The sequence below is a fragment of the Drosophila subobscura genome, chromosome O (assembly GCF_008121235.1).
Source record: "Drosophila subobscura isolate 14011-0131.10 chromosome O, UCBerk_Dsub_1.0, whole genome shotgun sequence".
NCBI lineage: Eukaryota > Metazoa > Arthropoda > Insecta > Diptera > Drosophilidae > Drosophila > Drosophila subobscura.
This window is the reverse complement of record NC_048533.1, coordinates 20,489,211-20,512,793: the sequence shown is the minus strand read 5'-3', so window position 1 is coordinate 20,512,793 and position 23,583 is coordinate 20,489,211. Positions and strand designations below refer to the sequence as shown.

General features: G+C 46.6%; 1 protein-coding gene across 1 annotated transcript in view; it reads left to right on the top strand.

The window, feature by feature from the left end:
* The first annotated feature begins 2,435 nt into the window (after positions 1 to 2,435).
* The window catches only part of LOC117899329, a 57,594-nt gene continuing 36,446 nt past the window's right edge, over positions 2,436 to 23,583 (top strand). The window contains 3 exon segments of the mRNA XM_034809265.1: positions 2,436 to 2,498; positions 20,012 to 20,196; positions 20,199 to 21,230. Coding sequence (XP_034665156.1) covers positions 20,037 to 20,196; positions 20,199 to 21,230 — 1,192 coding nt within the window. The 5' untranslated portion in view covers positions 2,436 to 2,498; positions 20,012 to 20,036.

Sequence of the window (23,583 nt, the reverse complement as noted above, 5' to 3'; positions counted from 1 at the left end):
CAACAGCAAAAAATGAGAGCAGTGCTAAAACATGTTTTCAGCGTTAGATCGAAAGAGATTTCATTCCACAGGCTGCATGATTATGCAATTTACTAGATCTGAGAGCAGCAGAGCAATTGTTATTGCATTCAAATCATTTGTGCAGACCCAAATTGAAAGCGAAATACTCATAGAAATTTTGTAACGCTTCCATGCGTGTTCAATGATCCATTCAGCCCCAGCCCCACGAGACGGATGCGGAGGCCTATGAACCCCTCGAGAGTTCTTTGGCTTCCATTTTCAGAGTGGAAGTTTTCTCTTGATAAATATGCAAATGAAACTGAAATTCAATTAACGCTGTCGTATCAGAGAGAGGGCCAAGATAGAGCCCGCCAGATACATATATGGATCGTAGTCTCCTGCTCTAGTCCGGCGCAGGGCTGTCAAGTTCAAAGTTATAAATGTGCCACAGAGCGTGCGGAGTTTATTTAATTTCGATTCGGTTTGGAGTTCGTTTTGTGTTCGTGGCCAGCATACGAGAAATCGCTGCACAAATCGGTTTTGTTTTCTGTTTTTTTGAAAGTCTTCGCGCTTCGGGGGGAGTTCGGAGAACGATTCTGTCATTGAGTTGGCCTGGGGATCAATTACCTTTCGAAACCAATTTGCATTTGAAATGCATAACGAAATCGTGTGCACACAATATTTTGGCAGTCGGTTGGCCCCGCTGGGAGGCTGAGACCTGAGACTGCGACCGAGAGTCGCCGTGTTGGCTGTTCATTGTTTGCCAGCTGATTGGCAGGCTTTCAAAATTGTTGCAGGTGGCTGTGGCTGTGGCTGCAGCTCCCACACAGTCATAGAGACAGACATGCAGTCTGCCATTCAGGCAAGTCGTCTTATCTCCCTTTTGGCAGTTGCTCATTATTGCTGCCTGCCTGCTGGCTGCCTGTTGGCGGCAAAAGGTGTGTCAGTAGTTGCAACTACTGCCGTTTGCTGCTGAGGCAACTACAATCCGATCCACTCGCAATCCAACTCGGAGATCACGTGGTCTCTGATCAATAAGCTCCAGGCACGCAAGGCACTCCACTTCCATGGCAGCTCTGGGCTGTGGGTCCGAGTGGAGTTCGTCCAAAATATGGGTTAATGCGCCCCAAAGGAGTTTTTGTCTTATTTTCATTGTTGATTGAGTTTGAGACTGCTGCCCATTTCTTTACTCTTACTTTTGATTAGGCCATGAGTCTGCAGTAATTTGCGGATTAATTCTTGAAAAGTAAATCTTGTGATGATTTGTCAACTCTTCGAGGGGCTTTGCTTCTCCGCCCCAATTTGGGTTAACACAACAAACACTCTCCCCGCGTTTGGCTTTCGTTTTCAGAGGCATGCGGCAACCAAAAGTTATTGTGTAACGTTTTTCTTTTCATTTTTATTGGATTCTTGCATGCAACACTTGCAGCAAATTAACAGCCGCAGTTGTCTAGTGCAGTCCATGGGGCAGTGCATTGTAAATTATGACGGGCTGTCCATAATTAATCAAAGCGCTAGGGCCGCCGTCTGCTGTGGCAATTGCCGGCTGCCATTTAGTCTCAATTAACACACGCAAATTAGCCTGACAGCAGGCGGAGGAGGAGAGACAGGAGTGCTGGCTGCTGGCTGCTGTCTGCTGGGTGCGAGTTATGCCCGGCATTTGAAAGTAAAAACAACTCCCAGCCAGCACCTACCGGAATTTGTTATACATTTAAGCAGTATCCCAATACCAGATGCATTGTTTAGTTGCTGCTTGGAGCTGGCCTTTTGTGTCGCTCAACCAGTTTAGAAATTCTACTGGTTTTGAGTGACGGCCGTGGCGAAACCTGATGTGCCACATCAGGCGATTTGTATTCCAAATGACGTCTGGTTCCGTTGGCTGCCCAGAGCAGCAGCAGTCCCCAATGTCAGCTGATTGAATTGCAAAAAAAAACAAGACGGGCAAGGCACCCAAAGATCATCTAAGGAAAACCACACTGAAGAATGGGAAAATTGTGCAAGCTGTTCTGCAAGTTATATGAGACAACCCATCCAATCGGTTGGTGAAGCTGCTGCTGCTGCTGCTGCTGCTGCTCTGTCTTGGCCTTGTACTTCCTGAACGTTGACCAATCGCTGTGCGCGTTCTGCCCGTCTCATCACCCGCTAATTTATGCCGCATTGCATTATCGATTTGTGTTTCGTTTTTGTCGTGTTTTCCAAGCAAAACGAAACCTGCTTTAAGCAACAAAAGCGATCCCAAAATTTATGCATTTAGTCAACGCATTTATCATGCAAAAGATACAACTCCAAAAATTAGCATTTGGCGTTGTGCGTGCCAATAGTTTGTGGTATGACAAACAAAAGCTAATCCACAACACAAGCACAACCTACTAGCTAGCCGCATTGATTAGTTGACAAATAAACTAAACGACATTTTTTTGGCTTTCTCTTTGCAGTCGTCGCCGTTGTCGCCTGCTCTTGGAGTCGTACATTTTTGCATGAAAATTGCAACCAAAAAGGTATGTGGCCGATTTCTTAATTAACTCAATGAACAACTTTCGCAGCGGACTAAAGGGGCATGCCAATATCTGAACAAATATGCCAATTAAGTTAATAAATATTTGCCATCTGCTGATGTCAGTCGTCGCACAAAGTCTTTTGACACCCCAAACGGCAATAAAGATTTCCAAAAAATTGTTTTTACATTTTACAAATGGCAGAAGACAGACGAGCGAACAGCGCTCGAACAGACTGTGGCAGTGGCTCTGTCTCGGTTCGGAGCGGATCGGCGCGGCGCTCAGAAATCATTTATGTTAATCAACACATGTTTTTCGAAGTCATTGGCCAGGCCAGAGATCTGGGAATTTTGTTGTCGTTGACTGTGCCTATCTATACAAACATATACCCTTGCGGAGGGTCGTTTTTAGTTTGAAGATAAGTTTGTAACGTAAATCTAATACACATTTACATGTGTTCATACTTACATACGGGACAGAAGCTGCTCCGGCTCCAGCATTATTCTTGTACGTATTTCGTTTCGAGCGCACTGCCGTCACAATTGTCTTATCGCTTGATCTTTGCTCCTCTCACGCAATAGCTGCTCTCGCAATTGATTCGTTTTATTGCGCTCTCAGCAGCACCAACAACAACAGCAGCAGCAGCCATGCAAGCAAGCGCAGCGCTTGGGGGAGGGTTGCACTCCGCCAGTTCTTTCGTTCTGCTGCGCTCGCTCTCTCTCTCTCAGCTATGCTTTCCAACAACAGCAATGAGCTTTGCTCGGCAGCGACGATCCGCAAAACTCAGGTAGCAAAACAATAACCAACGGGACTCTTTAGCTAGCATAGAAAATAATGGATATGCAAGGGTATATTGTGTCGCGACTCTGCAACTAGTTGCTGAAGCTTCTCTTATTTTCTATATATTAAAATGCCCAAAAATCCAAAACAAAATAAACATATTCAAAAAACGTGTTTGTCGCGTTCCTCCCGCGCTCCCCCCTCCCACGCTGGCTGTAGAAACAAAATTCAAATTCAAATTCAAATTGTGCCCCGCTGAAATTTGCGCTAATGTTGCCATTTGTGTTGCTGTTGTGTTGTTGCTGCTGCCGCTGGGCCTGTGTGAAGCTTCTCGTGTGCTGTTGCTGGTGCTGTACACACACACCATTGAGTTATTTTTGGTATGCCCCAACGCTACTCCACCACATACACACATGTGCATACATATATGGCCGGCCGCCCCATGCCGAACTGGAACCCCAACACGCCGCTGCGGGTTTTCTTTTCTAATTCTTATGCAAATATGCATGGGACGGGGCATGTCATGTCGCTTCTGTTGCTCTCCAACTGTTTGCATTTCAATAAGCGCACACGATTTATTTTGTCGATGTTCAAATCGGAATTGCACACGGTTCGATCCGAATCGATTCTCGTGAGGCTTTTATGACTCAAATTGTCAGGCATTTCGGCATCGGCATCGAATTTGCAGTCATTTCTAAACGAGAAACAACTTTTTGGCAAGCCAAAAAAACGACAACAAAATACTGAAAACTGATAACTAACACTTTTTAAACAACCATAAATGACAGCGACAGAGACGGCGACAGAGTACAAAAAGCGATAAAGACGAGGCTGACTGGGGTGACGAGAATTTCTTGAGTAGCACGGAAATCAGAGCAGAGCAGGGCGAGAGGGAGAGCGGCACAAAGAGAACCCACAAAAGGTGTTCATAAATATATAACGAATACATTGCAAAAAAGTGACTCACAAAGCAAGTCATTCTGGTCGGTCCCTTCTCGAAACCGCAGCACTGGAGAATCAAATTGGTTTGTCATGAGACTTCAAAGAATCGATGGCCAGAGAGTGGGATGAGCCACACTCAGACACCACATTGATCGGTTCGCTTTTGCACTAGGTTTAATGGCCTTAATGGTACCTAAATTGCAGCTCCAAGTGGGTCCATAGAGCCAATCCAAACATGTCTCTGTGGCTGCCCATTCCCATTCCCATTCCCTTTCTTTGCTTGATTTGCTTTAATCTACTGATTTGTTTGGGGCTTTGCCGCATAACCAATCTGCATCGCAGCAGGGCTCCCAGTGCCCTGCGTTAATTGTGCGGAGGAGCAGCCAGCCAGCCTGCTTATGCAGAACGAATCCAATGGACAGCATTATTTTATGGTCTGCCCCTTTATCCGCGTGCCCAGGCACAACATAAACTCACACTTAAAATCAATAAACGTACACCGCCCCGCCCACCCAGTGCCAAATTGCATTCGACATGTGTAAGGCCATAAAACTATAAAATAGCACAAACTTATGTGCAGCCCCACAATAACCATAAAGAACGGACTAGCCCAGCCCTAAAAATGATATGCCAAAAAAAAAAACGCTTGGAAGTTGGTGGATCATTCAGGGCATGGCTGTGGGTATCTGTTTCGCCTTCTTATAGAGTTGTTTTTACATGCGTAAACAAGTATTTTTATGCACCGAAGGCATTAAAGGATGCCCTGGCCCGTGGGCTGTGGACCAGGACACTGTGGATACGGCCATAAAGCCACTTAATTGCCATTTTATTACTGCAGCTATTAGGCCGCACAGCCACACAGTCCAAGTGCCACGTACATTTGTCTGTCTTTCATTAGAAGGAGTTGCAGTCTGCGCCTTCCTGCAGTTCATTTTCGCATTCGTCTGGGATTTGCAGCTCTCGTTCTCGTTCTGTGTCTGCCACATGCAAAGTGGACTCTCCGCGCTGCTTGGTGCTCCCTTCAGCGACTGCAGTGCCATCCGGCAATATCTTTAATGAAATCTGCATGTTCTGCGCTTTAACAAGCATTTTGCTTGTCTACTCATGTCTGCTCTCCAGTCTCTTTCTTCTATTTCCCTCTCTCTCTCTCTCTCTCTGCGCTGTGCTATCTATCCATCTGCAACTCTTTGGCCGTGTGCCATTGCAGTCCTTTTGTTGCCGTCTCTTGGGGGGTTCCACGGCCAACATTGTGCTTGCTTTGCCCGCTTAAATCTTGTTAGCGTAAATATTAACTTGTAAATATGATGATGCCCCCATGGAAATTGTATGAATTGCTGATAAATATCATTACGTAGCAGTCCACGTCTCTCTCTCTCTCTCTCTCTCTCTATCCCTATTGTAGCTGTAGCTGTAGCTGTGTTTGTGTTGCAATTCTATTAAGATTTGTATCTAAAGTGCTTGTACAGCCCAAGTATTTGTTGTGAGTCGCATTCGTACTGGTAATTGTTTAGCAGATCAGTGGAGAACGGACAGAACTCGAGAGTTGGGGGAGCTGAAAGGTCTCTGGCATTGCCATGATTGTTGTTATTGTTCCGCTGCCTGATTACACAGTAGTAACTGACAATTTGCCAGCGATTTTTCGTTGCTTTTGCTACTCCTTAATCATCATAATTCCAAGCAGACACAGCACGCCGCCGGGCTCGTAAATAAAACTGCCAGAAGAGACCAAAAACCCAAAAACCAAAACGAAACTTTCATGACTAGAACAGGGTTAAGGCTCCATCCATGTAAGAGTGAGAGGCAGAGAGAGACAGAACCCAACACAAAGACGTGACAAATACCCTAAACGAGCTACTTTAAAGCGTGGGAGCTGCACATTTATTCTTATTCATTCGCTGGGGAATGCATTTGCCCAGCTGGCGCCGTGTCTCCAGCTCGCTCTCACTCTCTCTCCCTCTCTGTCTCTTCCCTTTGGGCTGCTCATATTTCCAACGAAACGTGCACCACAACTTCCTACTAATACTCCTCCATGTAACCACATCTAACCCATAAGCCTTGCTTGCTGGCTGCCTAATCAAAGCCTCTGCCCGGGGGGTCTTTTCCTCCATCTCCCACTCCATTTTCCGGTAGTAATTCCAAGCACTCAACGCAGCCAGCGGGCCAGCAGTGCGACACAGTTGGACATTCTTGTGTCTGGTCTGGTGTCTGCTCCAGTTTTTTCCCCCAAATTGGAATTTCCAGCCTGTGGCTGAACGCACGCTGCGTATGCGTATTATGTTTACAAGAGTTCAATAAACGATTAGAGGCGGTCCGTGTCCGGAGTGCACAGTTCTAAGCGATTGTGGATAGCCACGGTCCCGGTCCGACTGCCAGTCCCCAGTGCCGCGTTGCCGCGTTGCCGCATTGCGTGTGCGTTCGCGTTTGCGTCTGCCAAAGTTATCGCGGCTTTTTACACTAAGACGAAGGCTAATATGTCATTTGGTCATTGATACCAGCGACGACGTTCGATCGGCTATGGCAAAAGAGCAAAAGAAAGAGAGAGAGAGGGAGAGCGAGGCTCTCGGCTTGCTGCGCGGCGACCAAAGCAAAACGCTTACTGTCAGTGTGAGGCGCGTATAATTAATTGCTCCTATCAATATCGCTGTTGTTGTTGCTTGTTGTTGCCGCTGCCTCGTTGTTGCACGCATGTGGATGTCCCCTCTGGATCTGCCTCCGGCTGCTACATGTTGCCCCCATGGCCACAGCAGCAGCAGCAGCAGCAGCAGCAGCTCATTGAGATAAGCCTGTCCGTTTATGCGATTTTTTGTTTGGATTTAGCATAAATCATTTGCTCCCCACACTTCCCCCCCGCCCGAGACAAATGTTATGTCAGCAGTTTTTTATAAGGCCGTGGAAAGTTGTGTTCTATGACGCCAAGCAGTGCAAGCAGTGCACAAGTAGTGCATTTCTAAGCATTTTTCACAGTGTAGAACCTACTCAGCCCATGCAGAAACTTTACTGCTGGAAAGGCCCAGCCATATTGAGTGCAATTTATTTATGCAGATCTCGAGTCTAGCTGAAAAACTGAGTCATCCGAGCGGATGTGTGTGCCGCGGCAGGGGCAGCAGCTAACCATAAACAGCCAACGACTCTCTGTGCGTGTGGGTGAGTGCAGGGAAACACCTTTGGGAGAGACGAACAGCAAATGCCAAGAGCTGGCTGATGGAATGGAATGAGATGAGATGACAACGCATCGTGTGGCTTCGATTCGTGAGTCATGAGTCATGCTCTGGGTAATAAAATACGCAAATTTGCCAAGGCAACTGTGGGCCAAGCAGCAGCGAAAGTGTCTAGAACGAGCACCACAATAGACTTTATGGCTGTGGCAATGGCTTCAAGGAATCGGGCAGCAGCAGGACTGCGCTCCCATGAAGCTAAGCAGACGGCAAAAAGCAGACAGCGACCCAAGGGGCAGGCGGGGCAGAGGCAAGAGGCAAGTGCAATATTTAAACTTAACACAAAGCCCGCAGCTAATTTATGCCTCACTTTTGCCCGTTCCCACAGAGCGGGGAGCTACTGTCTGTGTTGCATGCAAATGCAAAATGATTGATGTTGCCACGTTTTTGGTTGTTTTTCTTTCTGTTGCTCGGGAAAACAACAACGAAAAATTCTCTTTGTGCAAAATGTTGGCATTTTGAAGTGCGAGTAATTGCAGCTGCAATAGTTTTTCATGTTTGCTGCTGCTGCTGTTGCAACTGCCACAGCCACAGCCACTGCTGCTGCTGTTTTCTGGTCAAGTTGCTCGGCATTTTGGCAATGCTGCAGCTAAGCAGCCTTTCACAAGCCACAGAAAAATGGGTCTGCCAGTCCAGGCCAGACCTGTGATGGGCACTTGAGTTGAGTCTTTGCAAATTATAGACTGCTGCCTGCCGCGGCCGTCTACATTTCACAGATGTCCAAAAAGCTTAAGAAACAACCTTAAATGCCAGGCCAGTGGCTGGCACAAATAATAGATTTGAAATGGCTGAAATGTGTTTGCTTTCGAGCTGAGAAGTTGGACCAAAATGTCAAATAAATTTTGGGTAAAGTCGGGGGCAGACCTCATGGACATTTATTGTGGGATTTTTGTGCCTAAAAGTAGAAAATATTTTAGTTTTTGTAGAAAATTTAAGGCAGAGTTTCTAGGAATTGCTTGAAATCTTGTTAAGCCATAAAAATTCACTTTTAAGCTTTAAGGGTATAAGATTTTCGCTCTCTGTATATTTGCTTTACTTCATTTTGGCTTCCCTATTTGATTGGTGTCTCTTGATTGGCATCTCTTGATTGCTGTACCCTTGATAGTCACAATGTCTGTTGCTTGGGTTTCCTATACATTAATCTGTAGACTCTAGGCCGACCTTATGCAAAACATGTTGTACAGACCGAAAATACACCTTGGGCCAAGGGCCTTCAATTTCAGAGCAAAGGCTAATTACGAGAGCCAGTTCCACGAGCACACACACAGCATAAAAACTCACAAATTCAGGTGTCTCCATGTGTGTGTGTGTATTTGTGAGCCACTCTCAAGCTCCGGTTTACACACTCTCAGGGGGACTCTGGCGATCTCTGTTCGGGTAATTACAGGCCGAGCACATGCCACATTATTCTTTTGTGCAATGAGCACGATGCCGTTCCTGAACCCAGTGGCCCTGCCAGCCGTAGCCCCCCCGCCGTCTAGCGGTTGTTTGTTGTTGTTGTTCCTGCTCAGACGCCAACGCCGCCAACGACGACGACGACACTTGTGCGCATGTGCAGCGCTGCTCTGAGACACACACACATGCAGTGCACTGCGAGAAATGCTTTGCTGAAAACTGCCGCTAGCACAAAAACAAGCCACATAAACGTCAGTGCGGCACGCCGCAAACCGGTTGAGTTATGAAAAATTATGATTGTCACCGGTCGCTCGGTTGTCCGCTTGCCCGAGGGGGGGTGGGCTGGGGGTTTTAGTTACAAAAACATGGAAAATGTTAAAGATTCGGAATTCGAATAGGGAGATACACTACCAGATCGAGAGTGTGTGAGAGCTAAGGGATAGGAAAGATAATTACCATGGCTAAACTTCCCCGCTTCCTACCATTCGATTCATGAATCTAGCTAAAATAACTGTAATCTCTCTTTCTCTCTCCTACAAAGGTGCAAAGGTAACTTTACGCTCTCTCGGCTCGCCTAGCAACAAGCGCTAGAAGGAGACAGCAGCTTTCGCTTGTTGTTGTGTGCTTGCATTCTGACAACCGAGAGAGCTTTGTCAAAGGCGAAGACGTACTCTCTCTCTCTCTGTTAGGGCATGCTTAAAACGAAATGTGTAACAATTTCAAGTGAAGCCGAAGCTTAAGCCTTTGCTTTGTTTTTGTTTTGGCTCTCCGTTTGCTGTTTTTGCATTTACGCTAAAAGGCAACACCAAAATAGACAAGACAAGACAACAATTACAATGCCAGCAGAAAGCAACAGCAACAGTGAACAGAGCGGGTATGTGGTAGGGGGTACGGGCTACAGGTATCCATGTATAATTATTTGCCCACGTTTCGCATGTCTTGCCAGACTGACTGTCGTCGTTGTCAGCATCAGCGGCAGCAGCAGCAACGCCACCACTAGATCGTATGCACATACCACAAAGCGACAGCAGCAACACCAGCATCATCCAGTTTGTGTCTAGGTGTGTGTGTGTGTGTGTGTGTGTGTGTTAGAGTCATAATTTTGCTGCCGCTTGCTTGCTGTTTTTTGTTGTTTTTCTGCTTTTGTTTTGGTAGGGGAATTTTCGCTGGCAATGTGGCCAACATGTGTTGCCGGGCCAACAGCTGTTGGCAACATGTTGCCAGCAACTCCACCCCCCGACTTGGGAGTCACACCACAGCGACAAATTTGTATGCGTTGCTGTTTTGCTGCTAATTTAAATGATCATTGCCTGGAATTGCATTTCTATTTGAGTGCCAGCCACAACCCAAAGAACCCCGCTCTTGAATGCTGCTGCATCCGATGGCTGAGCAATTGCGCGTGCAACATTTCAATTGCCAACTGCCACAAAGAGGGAGATGTGGAAATTCTTGTGGAGAAACCAGCTAAGCTTTGTCTCTGTCTCTCCCCTCTCGACACAGCAGCTGCTGCGTAAATTGTCATCCGCCGCTGCTGTCAGTGTCAGTTTTAATTAGTTTGTTTACAACAACAGCAGAAACAGCAGCAACCCAAGACCCAACCCAAGACCAGTCCCAAGACAAAAGACAAAGACAAAGATGGCACACTGGAGCCGCTCCAATCATATCAATTTGGTTTTGTCCCGTTGTCAGTCCTTTTGCTTCTCCTTCTTTATTTTCTTCAATAACTTTAAATTGTTTTGTGAGCTATAAAACAATTTTTATGCACTGAGCGGTCAATAATGCACTGGGTTAATTACCAGTCCGCCAGTCGCCGATTAGACAAAGAACAAAAGTCGCGCGGGGACTTGTGGGACTTGGCTCTTATCAGGCTCCGAGTTGGAGTGATTTCCCTCGAAACACAAGCGATTAAGCAGCCTTTGTTTCCACTCCACTGCACTCCACAATTCTCAAAATGCGGATATTTATAGCCCAGCAAAAGACCTCTAGCAAAACGCCCACAACTAAACGCGCTACAGTTCCACATTACAATAGCAACAAAAAACAAAAATAAATGATGAAAAAAACCCTAATAAAGTTTTATGGCCAGCAAATTGAATGCCGTTTTATGGCCCGAACTCTTTTGTTATTCTCGTAGCGTATTTTGTGTTGTTTTTTTTGCATAGTATCAGCAAACAATAAATGTTAATTAACAACATTTATGTGCCTATGGCCTATTGACACTTGTGGCCATAAATTTGTTGCTACGAAAGCAAACAGGAATTTTGGCATTTAAATGTTTGGTTTGTAATACAATTTCCAATCAAGAAGTTAGCTAAATAAAATACACCAAAAATAAATTAAACAAAGCTAGTTTTGAGTTAAACAAAGCAAAGTATTGGCATTAATTTTGGGGAATTATGGCAGCTATTTTTGGGGAGTTTTGGCATTAATTTTTGGTCAACTTTTGCATTCATTTATTGGTAATTTTTGGCATTAAGTTATTGTGAATTTTGGTAATAGTTTTTGGATAATTTTCTCATTAATTGTTGCGGAATATTTACATTAGTTTTTGTTGCACTTTTGGACCCCTTTTTCGGGTTGATATCAACGTTCACAAATTGAAATTAATCTGCAGCTTTACTTTTCGGGGGCTAACAAAGAACTCCTTGACTCTCCCTACCCCTCTCGCTCCCTTGCTAAATGATGTAATTTATTTAAATTCAAGTGGCTCGTGAATGGTCCTTTGATTAAAACCAACAACAGTGTCTGCTGCTGAAGGGGCTTCAATTTAGCAAACAAAAAATTGATGGCAAAGTCTGCAAGTGGGACTTACGAGTGCACAATCTTGAGCTGATCAGTGCAAACAAACAGAGGGCCACGATTCGGGCACATTTCTCATTACAAATTGAGTCATTAAATTTATTTATAACCGCTGAAAGGCAGCTCCCAGACTCAGACCCAGAGTGCCGCATCTCCCTGCAATATCTCCGGGAGCAGCCGTAAAAAAAAAAAACACTTCCGCGTTACTGCAACTGCAACTTCCATTTCTGGGTCAAATTTGTTGTTATACTGAAGCTCCGTTCTGCCCCATATGCAGATGGCAGAGAGAGAGAGGGAGAGGGAGACGGACCCCCTTAAAAGTATCATTTTTTATGTCTTTTCATTATGGTTTCATATATAATTCTTAATAAGAAAGTTGCTGCTGCCGGGAGTCTGCTCTCCGTTCTGCCAGGCTCTGTCTCTGGGGTTCTTGGCATGCCCAAAAAAGTGGAACATAAAGTTTTATATTTTAATAGGCCATGGCGAAAATAAATATGAAATTCCCAGCATACAATTTGCAGAGTTTTGGGTCAGCTGAAGCTGAACTCTTGGTTTCACGTGCTACAAAAAGGAGGCAGAATTTGCAGCAGGAAAACCAAAGCTAAACCCAAAACAATGCTGCCAAAAGTCTCGCCGCTAAGAGAGTCATAACCCATTTTGATTGGCGTGAAAAACAACTTCAATATCGTGGCATCAGGAGCCCAGGCCCAGGCTCTATGATTTAGTGTGTTTGTGGCCGGCCACTTGACAATAATTTACGCAAATGGCATAATTCGCTCTATGGGCGCAACATCATGATGATGATGATGATCGTGTGGATTGCCTGCATGATGGTGGTGGCGGTGCCTGCTGCAATGACTATAACTATGTAGTTTAAGAGGAGTGCTCGACGCGCTTTCAACGCCAACGCTGAAATTGAAACGTGCGCGTGGCGAGGGAAGAGACAAGAGAGACGCAGAAAGCAGAGACGCGCAGAGCCCAAAGCCCAACAGCCGAGACGCGCAGAGCCGCAGCGTCGCAAACCCACCCCCAAACGCAAGCGGCGTTATAGACTACGCCTAATGAGGCTTTTGTCTGTGGGCAGCGTTCTCTCCCTCTCTCTCTCTGTCTCCCATCTGGTGCCATCTGTGACTCACAATGATTTTCACTTGCTGGCTCTGTGATCTCTGTGGATCTCTGTGTATCTCTCTGCATCTCTCTCTGTGTGTCTCTGCGTTGCTTATTTTTGCGTGCCAATCGAGTCGCCCGATCGACAACAACTACAACTGCGTCTGCAGCGTCTGATAATGCTTATAAAAAAAGAAGTGCCGCTTACATGCACAAAAGCCATGCTACAAGATTGCATTTCGCAGCTGCCTGTAGAGGCAGTCTCTACCCCTGGCACCCATTCCCCGCTTTCTTTTAATTGCAATTGCAATGGCAGAGAATTTACCATTCCACGCACATTCAACGATCTGTCGATGGATGGGCACTGGGCCCACAGAAAAGAGATTGCCAATATAGCCTCACGCCATATCAAATGTCGAAATCTCGGCACTGGCATCCAAGTGGGAACCACTTGGGCATATCATCGGTGCCGCACGCCTTAGAATTATTGGCGCTAGACATGCAAATCCAGAGGCACGGCCGCTCCATGCGATTCGCTTCGATTCGATTCGAACCATTGGCCCGTGGCTGTGGCTGTGGCTCTGGCTCTGGCAGCATTCTAACGAGTTTCGTAATCGTCTATGCGGCATAAATCATAATGGGTTTTATTATTTATGCCGCGACAGTTGTTACAATTCTATCAGCAGACGGAAGGCAGACGGCAGACTGCGCTTTTGCCCAACCAAAAAAACAAACAAATTGGAGAGCTGCGACTGCGAGTGCGTCCCCAATTTGCGGGGGGGATCATGCCAAATGGTTCTCCCATCTAATATTTATTGTAAATTGTTTTTCCGCTTTTTCGTTGCTTCTTTTTGGGGCAATGTCTAAACAATTGTGCGCCCAGCAGCTGTGTTTGTTTAAGGGTTTCTTCGATATTTGTGAGTGCTTTGGGAGCAGAATGACTTATAGTTTCACTTCAGCTCATTAGGGCAGCACAAATAAAGATTTACCTTGAGAGAAATGTTCCACAAAAAATCTCATTAAAGAACCAAACATTTGTCGCTGTCAGAAAAAACAAAACATTTCCCGAAAAATGTGTGGCTCAAAAGCCACACGGCCTGACCGCAGACGCAGCTACAGTACCCGACATGGCGACAAGCCCTCAGCCAGTCCCAGCCAGCTCCCCCCAAATAATTTAGAGAACAATTAAGGCGGGGGCTCTCTCTGGCGGACTCATTAGTAAACAAAATACAGCGCACGGCCAGCGAGTGCATTCACCTGCAATGCGGCTACAAATTGCTGGAGAGACCCGGAGCTGCATAGAGATGGCTGGCTGGCTGTGGGGATATGGCCAACAGTCAACTGGGTCAACTGGCAGATTAGCGCTTCATCAGCTTCAATCGATCGCTGATCCGAGCCACCAATCACCGACTGATTGATTGCGGCCAATTATGGTTCGTGTGTCTGTCCGTTGATTATATAATAAATTTCCATGTGACTTTGATCAGTGTTCAAAGCGGAGCGGACGGACGGACGGACAGTGTAAACAAAAAGTGTAACAAGTTTTATGCATATCGATTTGGTTATTTGGAATTCGAATTTGATTTTGATATTGATGTGCAGCGGGCAGCGGGCATCGTGCATTTCGATGTTGTTTATTTTGTTGTAAACATCCGGACGTGCAACAAATTGTTGCATATTGTGCAGGAAGCCATCGTGCACGCCTGCACCGCCATAGGGCGTACATATAAATATTTCCTTTTTTTTTGTGGTTTTTGGGCGCTTTCTGCATTGCATTTTTTTCCAGTTTATTTATCAATGGAGTTGCCGGCAGTGTAGACGTCGTCTCCTCGCCTTCTGTCTCGCCTTTTTGGTTACGGCTTCGATCCCAGTTTTTAGCGCAAAGTTTAATTCATCTTTTAGTGCATTTAATTATTATGTACACAATTTATTGCAAGAGGTGTGCCTTAAATATTATTACGTTTAGCCATACAATTTGTGTTTATGAAAAGTATTTTGTTTTGACAAGCAAAAGCTTCAATAATTTATGTGTTTTTCTGTTTTCCTTTCTTTGCAGGTAAATTATGCAAATATTTGTAAACTGTTTTTGGCTTTTGCGGTGCAGATCGCGTGCTTAGATACGTGCCCCCCTGCTACGGGTATGTATGTATAAAGGGGTAGACATCCAGTGAGACGTGCCAAAATGTTGACATTTATGTGGCAGGGCGGGGCAGCGCACTTTGCGTTTGTTTTGCTCATCAAATGACACAAAATTACTCAAACGACAAGTTGTAGAACACATCAGAGATAAGTAGTGGAAAAGGTGTAGAAAAAGTTATGAAAAAATAGCTAAAAATATGGCGAACATTTAAGCTTTAAGCTGCTTAATCGACATGCACATGGTTGCCTCTGCCTGACTCTGCCTCTGCCCCTCTCCCACTGCCTGCCAACGGTCTCTCTGTCTGCACCTTCAATTTGTGGCAATTTAAAATTCATTTGACGTCGCAAGTCCTTGACACCCATCTGTGCATTATTTTAATTACCAAAAGGCAAAAGCTTACGGCACACACGCAGCGCGATAAGCAAATTCCAGCAGGGCCCAGTGCAAGCAATTTGTCATCCCGAGTGGCGCATTGCTGATGGTTACTGATGGTTGCTGAATATTTTATGCTATTTATGCATGTGCGCGCACGCATCTGCCTGCTAAAAGTGTCACAATCGCTGCGCACTGAGCATTTGTCAAAGCGACAGCCCAAAAAGCTCTGCCTGCGCTTGCGCAGATTGCGCCCCAAGAAAAGAGCGAGAAGAGAGGAGGGGCGCACGCGCAAAGCTTTTTTCGGGCTAACTGTTGAGCGTTGGTTGAGTAATGCGCGCTAAGCACGCACCTTCGGAGCAGCGCAGAGCAGAGCCGAGGAGTGTCTCTCACGAGCTGTGTTCATATTTCATGTGTCAATAAACGAGCACTTGGGACAAAGCCAAAAGCAAAGGCAAAGCCAAAAGCAAAGCCAAAGCGCAGCCAAGCCCAAGCCCAAGCCTTTGCCTTTGCCATGTTTATTGTTACGCTTTGGGCTAAACTGTAATGATATTTTCATTAACTTGGCCTTTGCCAATTGAAATTGAATTTTTGTTGAATTTTTGAACGCTCAAATTTGAAGTTCAATTGAAGCTGGCTGCAGGTCGCCGCTCGGTCAATCTTCAGCCATTGAGTGGCTATCGTTGAGCGGCGTCAATAATGCCGCCAATTATTGACACAGCAAAAAGTGTGTGCGAAGTGTGTGCACAAGGCGCGTCCTTGTCCTTGGCACTGAGATAACAAAATGCTAACAGAAACTGTGTGAGAGAGAGAGAGAGAGAGAGGGGAGAGGCAGCCCCCTGCTTATTTCTCTAATATTTTTTGACAAACTTATTAGGCACGCAGCGGGTGGGGGTGGAGGGTTAGCTTAGAGTTTAATTTCAATAAAAAGCCTTCACGCTGCCAAGTCCATGTCCATGTCCTGTCCCGTCTCGTGTGTGTGTTTGGCCTTTGGCATCGGCCTGTCAGCCGCGACTGTCAGTCATCCCTGTTAGAGGCTGCCTGGAAAGAAAAGAGCCAACGCATGGTAATGTTACCGTTGCCCCATTGGCTGACTCACCCGCTGTCATTTAAGCCATTTGCGTTGTCAGTTTCCGCTGCCCAGGCCAGGCCTGGCCTTATACGTTTCTGCACAAAAGGATTTGCTGTCCGTGGCCAGAGGCGCTTTGATTAATTGCCGACTTAGAGCCTCTCAACTCCAAGCCATTCTCGTTAGGACCCCAAAAAGAAAGAGGCTGACGTGTGTGTGTGTGTGTGTGCGTGTGTGTGTGTGTTGGCGTGAATCACTTGAGCCAAAAGGTCAGGCCAACAAGGTTGAAGAAATGCAAGCAGCAAGCAAAATTAATTGCCAAGTTTGTCCTGGGAAATGCGGAAATTAATTGGACGACTAACCGAAAACGAGCGGAGAGTCTGCGACAGACTGCGGACTGTATTTGTTTTTGTTTTTTTTGTTTTTGTTTTTGCTTTTGTGGCGCAACAAATTGGCAACAAATTTCGGCTGGCACCGCGGCTCAATAAATGGCGGAAAAAGCGTTTAGCTTCTGCGCATTTTTGCGTGAAGAGAGAGAGAGAGAGAGAGAGAGAGAGAGAGAGACAAAGCTGGGAGAGCAAAGAGAGTCATTACCACGCAATGCTGGCAGTCAGGTGGGGGGGGGGGCGGAGGCTGAGGTATAAGCCAGACAATCTGGGGGTTAAAAGGTTAATGGGCAACATTAATAGACATCGTACGAGGCAATCGCACTGACCGGTTCGAAGGCAAAAAAAAACAGATCCCAGACGGAGTCGCTCTCGGACCGCGGCCTCGCGCTAATGTCGCCTTGATTGCCTGTCCCCCCACCGAAAACTTTCCTCCAAATGCGTATTTAAATCTAACGAATTTTTCACTGAAAAGCGAAACTCTTTTCACTTGCGCTGGAGCTGCACTTATGACAAAGGCGCCCCGAAAGACAATTGCAGCAGCAATTTGTATGCACTTTGCCTGCATGCCCGTGCATATGATTGACTTATTGATTGCACCAGCGATTGATCGATTGATCGATTGATTGATTGATCGATCGTTGGCTGGCTGCCTGCCTGCTAAAGTGACGAAGTGGCTGACAGTAAGCGCTCCCCGACTCGGCCTCAATTAGCTAAGCTGACAGTCGCTCGCTGCCTGGCGGCCACTCAACGGTTCATAGAACTTTGCTACCGTTACTTGCAGCTATATATAGATAGGCATATGGCTCTAGCCTTTATGCTAATTATAAAGTATGCCAGATCGAGGGTCTAGACTTCATAAATAAGCGACAAATCGAAGCGGCGGCTGTACGTGCGGGGCATGCGCAAATGCTGCTCTCCACACATGCAAATATCGATTTATTTTGTGTACAAAGTCAACTTAATGCACTGACAAATATTTACGATGTCAAATGCACATTGCAAATGCACACTTGCCCCTCCGTTGCGCCATAAATCAAGGCTTAAACATGCGCGAAAAATCCCCACAACAAGAAATGTTTTTTTGCTCGCTTTTTGTCCGATTTTCTGGTTTTGTTTTTTGTTTTTGGATTTTCTTTGTTGCGGTGCTGTGCCCAAAAATAGTCCAGGGCACTGCCCATCTACTTAACGTTTTAATTTATGCGTAAGTCGGGATTTAGTAGCTTTTCAATATCAATTTTTGTGCAGCAACAGAGCACCGCATGCGCGCGACCATAAATCACAATAACACAAATAAAGCACAGGGAACAGGGGAAACGAAACATACAGATGTGGATATTCATATATGGATCGGATTTATTACTGATGCAGAGTGGAAACGAGCGGCAGATGCTTTGGGGCAGCGTCAGCGTTGTGGCATATTTTAAATTTATGTTTTACAATGTCTTTTGCTTTTATGTGTGTCTTTTTTATAACGAGATTACACGTCTAAGCAGGGGATATGGGGCGCTGAGATATGAGAGCGTGATCAAAAAAGGGGAAGGAATGGGATCTACAGAAGTGTTCTTTGTTTGGGGAGGGTTTCTAATAGAGTTTCTTCCACTTCATCTCCATCTTCAGACTCCAAATTATATCTCTTAGAACTCTTAGATCTTCGGCCTTGAAGTTTTGAGAAGTTTTAGAATTTTAAGTATTTTGTTTCTATTTTTTAGCGCCTCTTTTAGACATCCCTTTGACAGCCCTAAAGCTACTTTTCCTTACACCACTTATAGGGTATATTTCAGTCAGGTTCCCCTCTTAATGGCTGCACCTGATCCATCTTCATCCTCGCATCATTAAAGCCCAGCCCACATTTATTTTCCACTGCCCTAAACCATTTGACAAATCGTTTGGTTGTCCATCTGCTGGCAGCTTCTCTTTGGTAATTTGGTAGCCAGTTGGTAATGTGATCTTCCCGCCAGCGACAAATGGGGCAACGCGCAATATACAGACTCGAGCGCCAGTTGGCAGTGAAATTTAACTAGCGGCTTTTCGGGTGGGTGGGGGAAGCTTAATTGTATGACGTCGGAGACAGCGCCGAAGATTTGCGAACAAAACCTATTAGAGCTGCCCCGAAGGGGGCTCGAGCAAACACACAAATTTAATAAATAAAATGGAAAAAAAATGGAAAATAATCATAAATACAAAGAGCGCGCGCAGCTGTGGCTGCCACAATGGTCGGGGCCCGGGCAGCGGTAAGTGGCAAAGATCGCGAGACGGCGACCCTGCCAGCAGACTGTGGCACATGGCAGGCAGGCAGGCAGGCAGAGCTGAAGCTGGAGCTGGGAGGCAGAGCTGAATGTGAGGAGGAAGCCCGTCGCTTGGCTTTGTTTTGGCCTCTTCTGCTGCTTGGCGTGGGGGCGGGGGAGGGGCGTGTGTAATTTGACATCTTCATGAAATAATTAAAATTATTTATTGTTAATTTATTTTCAATAGATAAAGTGAAAAGATAACGCGGCAGCGCGGCATTAAACAATTGAAATTAATTTGTCAAAAAATATGACAAGAGGCGTGCAACCAAAAAGCACACGCCCCCCCCCCCCAATCCCGAGTGAAAGGAATTTCCCAACTTTCACCCCGCGCATAGGAAAAAGCTTTCAGCCTGGGTCAACCCCCCTGTGGCCAATAAGGTAGCCGGTAGTCGAGTTTCGAACCGCGAATTAATCAGCAAAGGCGCGCACCAGGCAGGCAGGCAGTGGGCGGCATATGGAATTTGGCAGCAGGTAGCCGCTGTCGAGTGTGTGCCCTGCGGCAACTGCTGCATGCTGCATGCTGCATCTCTCGCAATGCAATTAAATGCAGTTTGCCGGCGCGGCAGTTAATCATGCATCGACAGCTTGCCACACAGCCCAGGCCGTTGCCTGCTCCAAACATTTTGGCGGTCACTTAGAAGTGGACTGGGACTGGGACTGGGACTCGGACTGGGACTGTGTGGCAGCTGGGAAAGTGTGGCGCGCAAAGCTGTTGGCAATTAAAACACGTTGCAGCCATGACGCACAGATGGCGCAGCAAGCAGACAGCGACTGTGTGTGTGTGTGTGTCTGTGTGTGTGTGATGTGCGCAACGAATTGGCTTTCAGCGGCGTGGAGCCAAAGTGGAGTCCGCGAAGACAGGAATGAGGAAGCGTTTGCTTGAGCCGCTGAGACGCGTCGAGAAATGTTGTTAATTGATTTTTGTTTGCTACTCCACACCCCACTCCCCCCCTCTGTGCACCCCCTTTCTGCGTGTAATTAATTTTTGTATTTGTTTTTTGTCTCCCGTTTTGCCTGCAGAATCACACTCCATGGCCATACGACAATGTCCAATGCTCGTGAGCTGGCATTGATCGAGAAATGGGCTGATATTGCCACACCGGCGACGCCGACGCGGCCCACACTATCGCCGACCTCGCCGCGTTCCATTGTGAAGTTCTGTTGCTGTCCGCAGCGCAGGCGCTACGATTTGCGGCAGTCAAGTGCAGCGGCAAGAACACGCTGCATGCCAGAAACATATTCGTAGATAACGATTTCAGCTATATTGATGATGTGGCGAGGCATGATGTGAAGCAGCGACGCAGCCACACAGATTGCCAAAACGATAAGGAGTGCAGCAGCAGCAGCAGCAGCAGCAGCAGCAGCAGCAGCAACAGCAGCAGCAGCAGCAACAGCGATAGCCACGATAATGCCAATGATATCGCTGGCTCGGGCAACGACGGAAATGTGGCGCTGATATTAATGAATCAACGAAATCTGTCTGAACAATGGCGGCAGGACAACAAAGGCAACAGCAGCAGCAGCAGCGATCTATCTGCGGCAACTAAAACTTGCGCTGTCACAAAGAGCCCGCAGAGTGGCAATGAGCAGCAGCCGCAGCAGCAGCAACGACAACCAACCCAAAGACTTAGCAATAGCTTGCAACAGCAACAGCAACAGCAACTGCAGCAACATAGCAATAAGGAAAATACTTTAAGCTACGACAACAACAACAAGCCGCGCTGTAATTATTGTAAATTACCCGACACCGACACCGACGACGACGACGACGTGCCACAAACGAACAGCAGTACGACGAAAATTGATGCAACGAAGTCGTCGCAGAATAAAATGACAATTACGACAGCCACAGCCTGTGAGTGTGGGCAGACAACAACAGAGGCAGGGGCAGGGGCAGGGGCAGAAGAGTTTGTGGGTGCTGCCACAGAAGTGCTGTGCAACGATAAAGCAACATTGACAGCAGCAACAGCAACAGCAACAGCAACACAAGCAACTGCAGCAACACCTAAGCCCCGCATTGCAGCGCGTCCGACCACGCCCAGCCGCCTCAAGACTGTGATCAAAACGACAATGGTGAAGCGCAGTCCTAGCCATGACTCAACGCAGGCCGCAGCACATGTGTTGCCACAGTCACAGCCAAACAGCAGCAGCAACAGCAACAGCAACAGCAACAACATTGCCCATGACGAGCCCAGACGTTCGGTTAGGGAGCGCATCGCCGCCTTTGCGGCAGGAAATGGTAAGCTTCTCCTCCACCTCCAGCTCCTCCTTTTGTCCGCTTAATCAGCTTTTGTGCAACTAAGTTGCATTGTCGCCAGCGATCGACTGGGGCGGATATGTTGCACGAACACACACCAGTCCCAGTGCGAGGGAAAACTGTGGGAAAAATCCGCAATGGCCAGGCCCCACAGTCATTAGGCTAGTTAATAGCGCTTGTTATTCTTATTGTTATTAATTGATTTGCACTCGCTAGGGAGTGTGAAACGGGGGGGGATTATATCTAGAGGAAGCTGCCAGAACTCTCTCGCTCCCAAGTCAACGAAGGTCAGTGGAGAGGCTGACGGCCAGCTCAGATCCTTGTCATTTCCGGTTATGAGAAATACGTGTTTGTCGATGCAGGCAGATAAGACGAGAAAACAAAGCAGAAGATAATGTAAAGAAGCTTGAGATACCCTCGAAAAATCGGAGTATTTATAGAGTAAAGTTTTACCCTCGCGGATTCATAGTTTCCATGATAATTAAAGCATTTCTGATTCCGAAATTAATGAGTCTGCGACACTTTTTCTTTGCTTGAATTATACTCAAGTTCAATCAAGTATTTTTCCCTGAATGACTGTTGTGCCTGTTGATGTGAGATCACCCTCCAAAAGGTTGCACAAAATGGTTCAAAATTAAACATTAAAAAATGCCAAAGTGCATGAATCTCCACCGGCAGCTGAATCATTTGTGCTGCTGCCTCCGGGCATGAGCCAATTACTTACCGCTAAGTAAAACCAATTAAAGGCAATTTCAGCGATTATAAAAATACTTAAAGAGTGAGTGAATGCTCAAGTGCAAAAATCAGTGAATAAGAAAGCGAAAAACAACGAATATTGTGTAGGAAATAAATATATTTTCTATATAAATGAATACAACAAAATGCCAGGCCCCGGACAGCTGTTAAGGGCGTGGGGCATAACTTTGTGCCCGCCGAACAGACTGCAATTTTTGAATGAATTATGCATGACATGAAAGCCTTGGATTTCCGTTAACATGACACACACACACACACACATGGGCACACCTCTCTCACACACACACACACACACACAAACGAACAGTCGAATCTATTACAAATCAATTAAATGCCCGCAATGTTTAATAAAAAGCCACTTAAGGCGGCATAAAAAACAAAAACTTCTCCAGAAAGTGTGTCTGCCGCCTGCACCACGGCATGGCATGGCATGGGTTAATAATAAATACAGATGGAGAGAAAAAAAACTATTATTAATGCGTCGCCGCATAGGTCGGGCAATGGGAAAAGAGTCGTAAAGGAGAGCTGCAATCAAAAAAGACGAAAAAAGAAAGACAACAAATAAATGATTGCCATTTGGGTGCAGCTCCACGCGGCACACGCACTTGCAGGCAGGCGGCCCCAAAAAAACGGAGAAAAAATACGCTGAAAAGAAAAAAACACTCCCCGGTCAGCTTTGTCACCAACTGCAGCGGAGTGCACTCCATTTGAGTCCAGACACGCCCCTTTTTGGTTGAGTGCCACCCGCAGGCGAGGGCTGTACAGCAGATTTTTGCACAAAAGGCAGAAACAGAAAAGAGAGAAAACAGAAAACAGAAAACAGGCAACAGGAAACACGTACAACGCAAAGCCATCGACGTCATGAGTGCGTATTATATCATTTTGATAGGCAAATGAGGCTTGAAAGCCGCCACAGTGTCAGAGCAGAGATCTCGGGCCCAGCCCCTTAGTGGGATGACATGAAATGGAGTTAAAGACGAAGCTGAATAGGCAGTTAAGAGTGGGAGAGGGGAGACAGCAAAGGGAGGAACGAACAGGAAAGGAACGGTGAGCGCGCAGGGGAACACACAGGGAACGAACAGGCAAGGAACAAGCAAGCAACGCATCCAGCGACGCTGCTGAGGCCTAAGCCAAAGACGACGGCGGCGTCTCTGGGCGCCGTCTGATCTGTGTTGATCAGCATGACGAAGACGTTGTCCCAAGCCGACACACGTCAGAACTCGAAAAGAACTCAGAGAATGCCCTGCTAATCGTCGCTTGCGTGTCCAGCCACGACAGCTTCTGCTCGGCTCTGATCTGCACTGCTCACCTTCTGCCTATTTACTTACTCGTATTTAGTCTGGCTGCGCTGTTGGCATAAGCACACAGATGAGCATGTACAGCTGGCACAGGCACAGCTGAGATGCAGTTACAGTTGCATTGAGGTAGGTCTCCCGCTCTCTCGTGTGTAGGAAGGCCGCTCTCTCTGCGAGGGAAGGTAGGTCGCTCTCTTGGTGGCGAAATAGGCGCAGGCAAATATTGACCGAGAAACTTTCTATGAGAGCTTTGGCACTGTGCGCCACGAGTATGCGTCAGACAA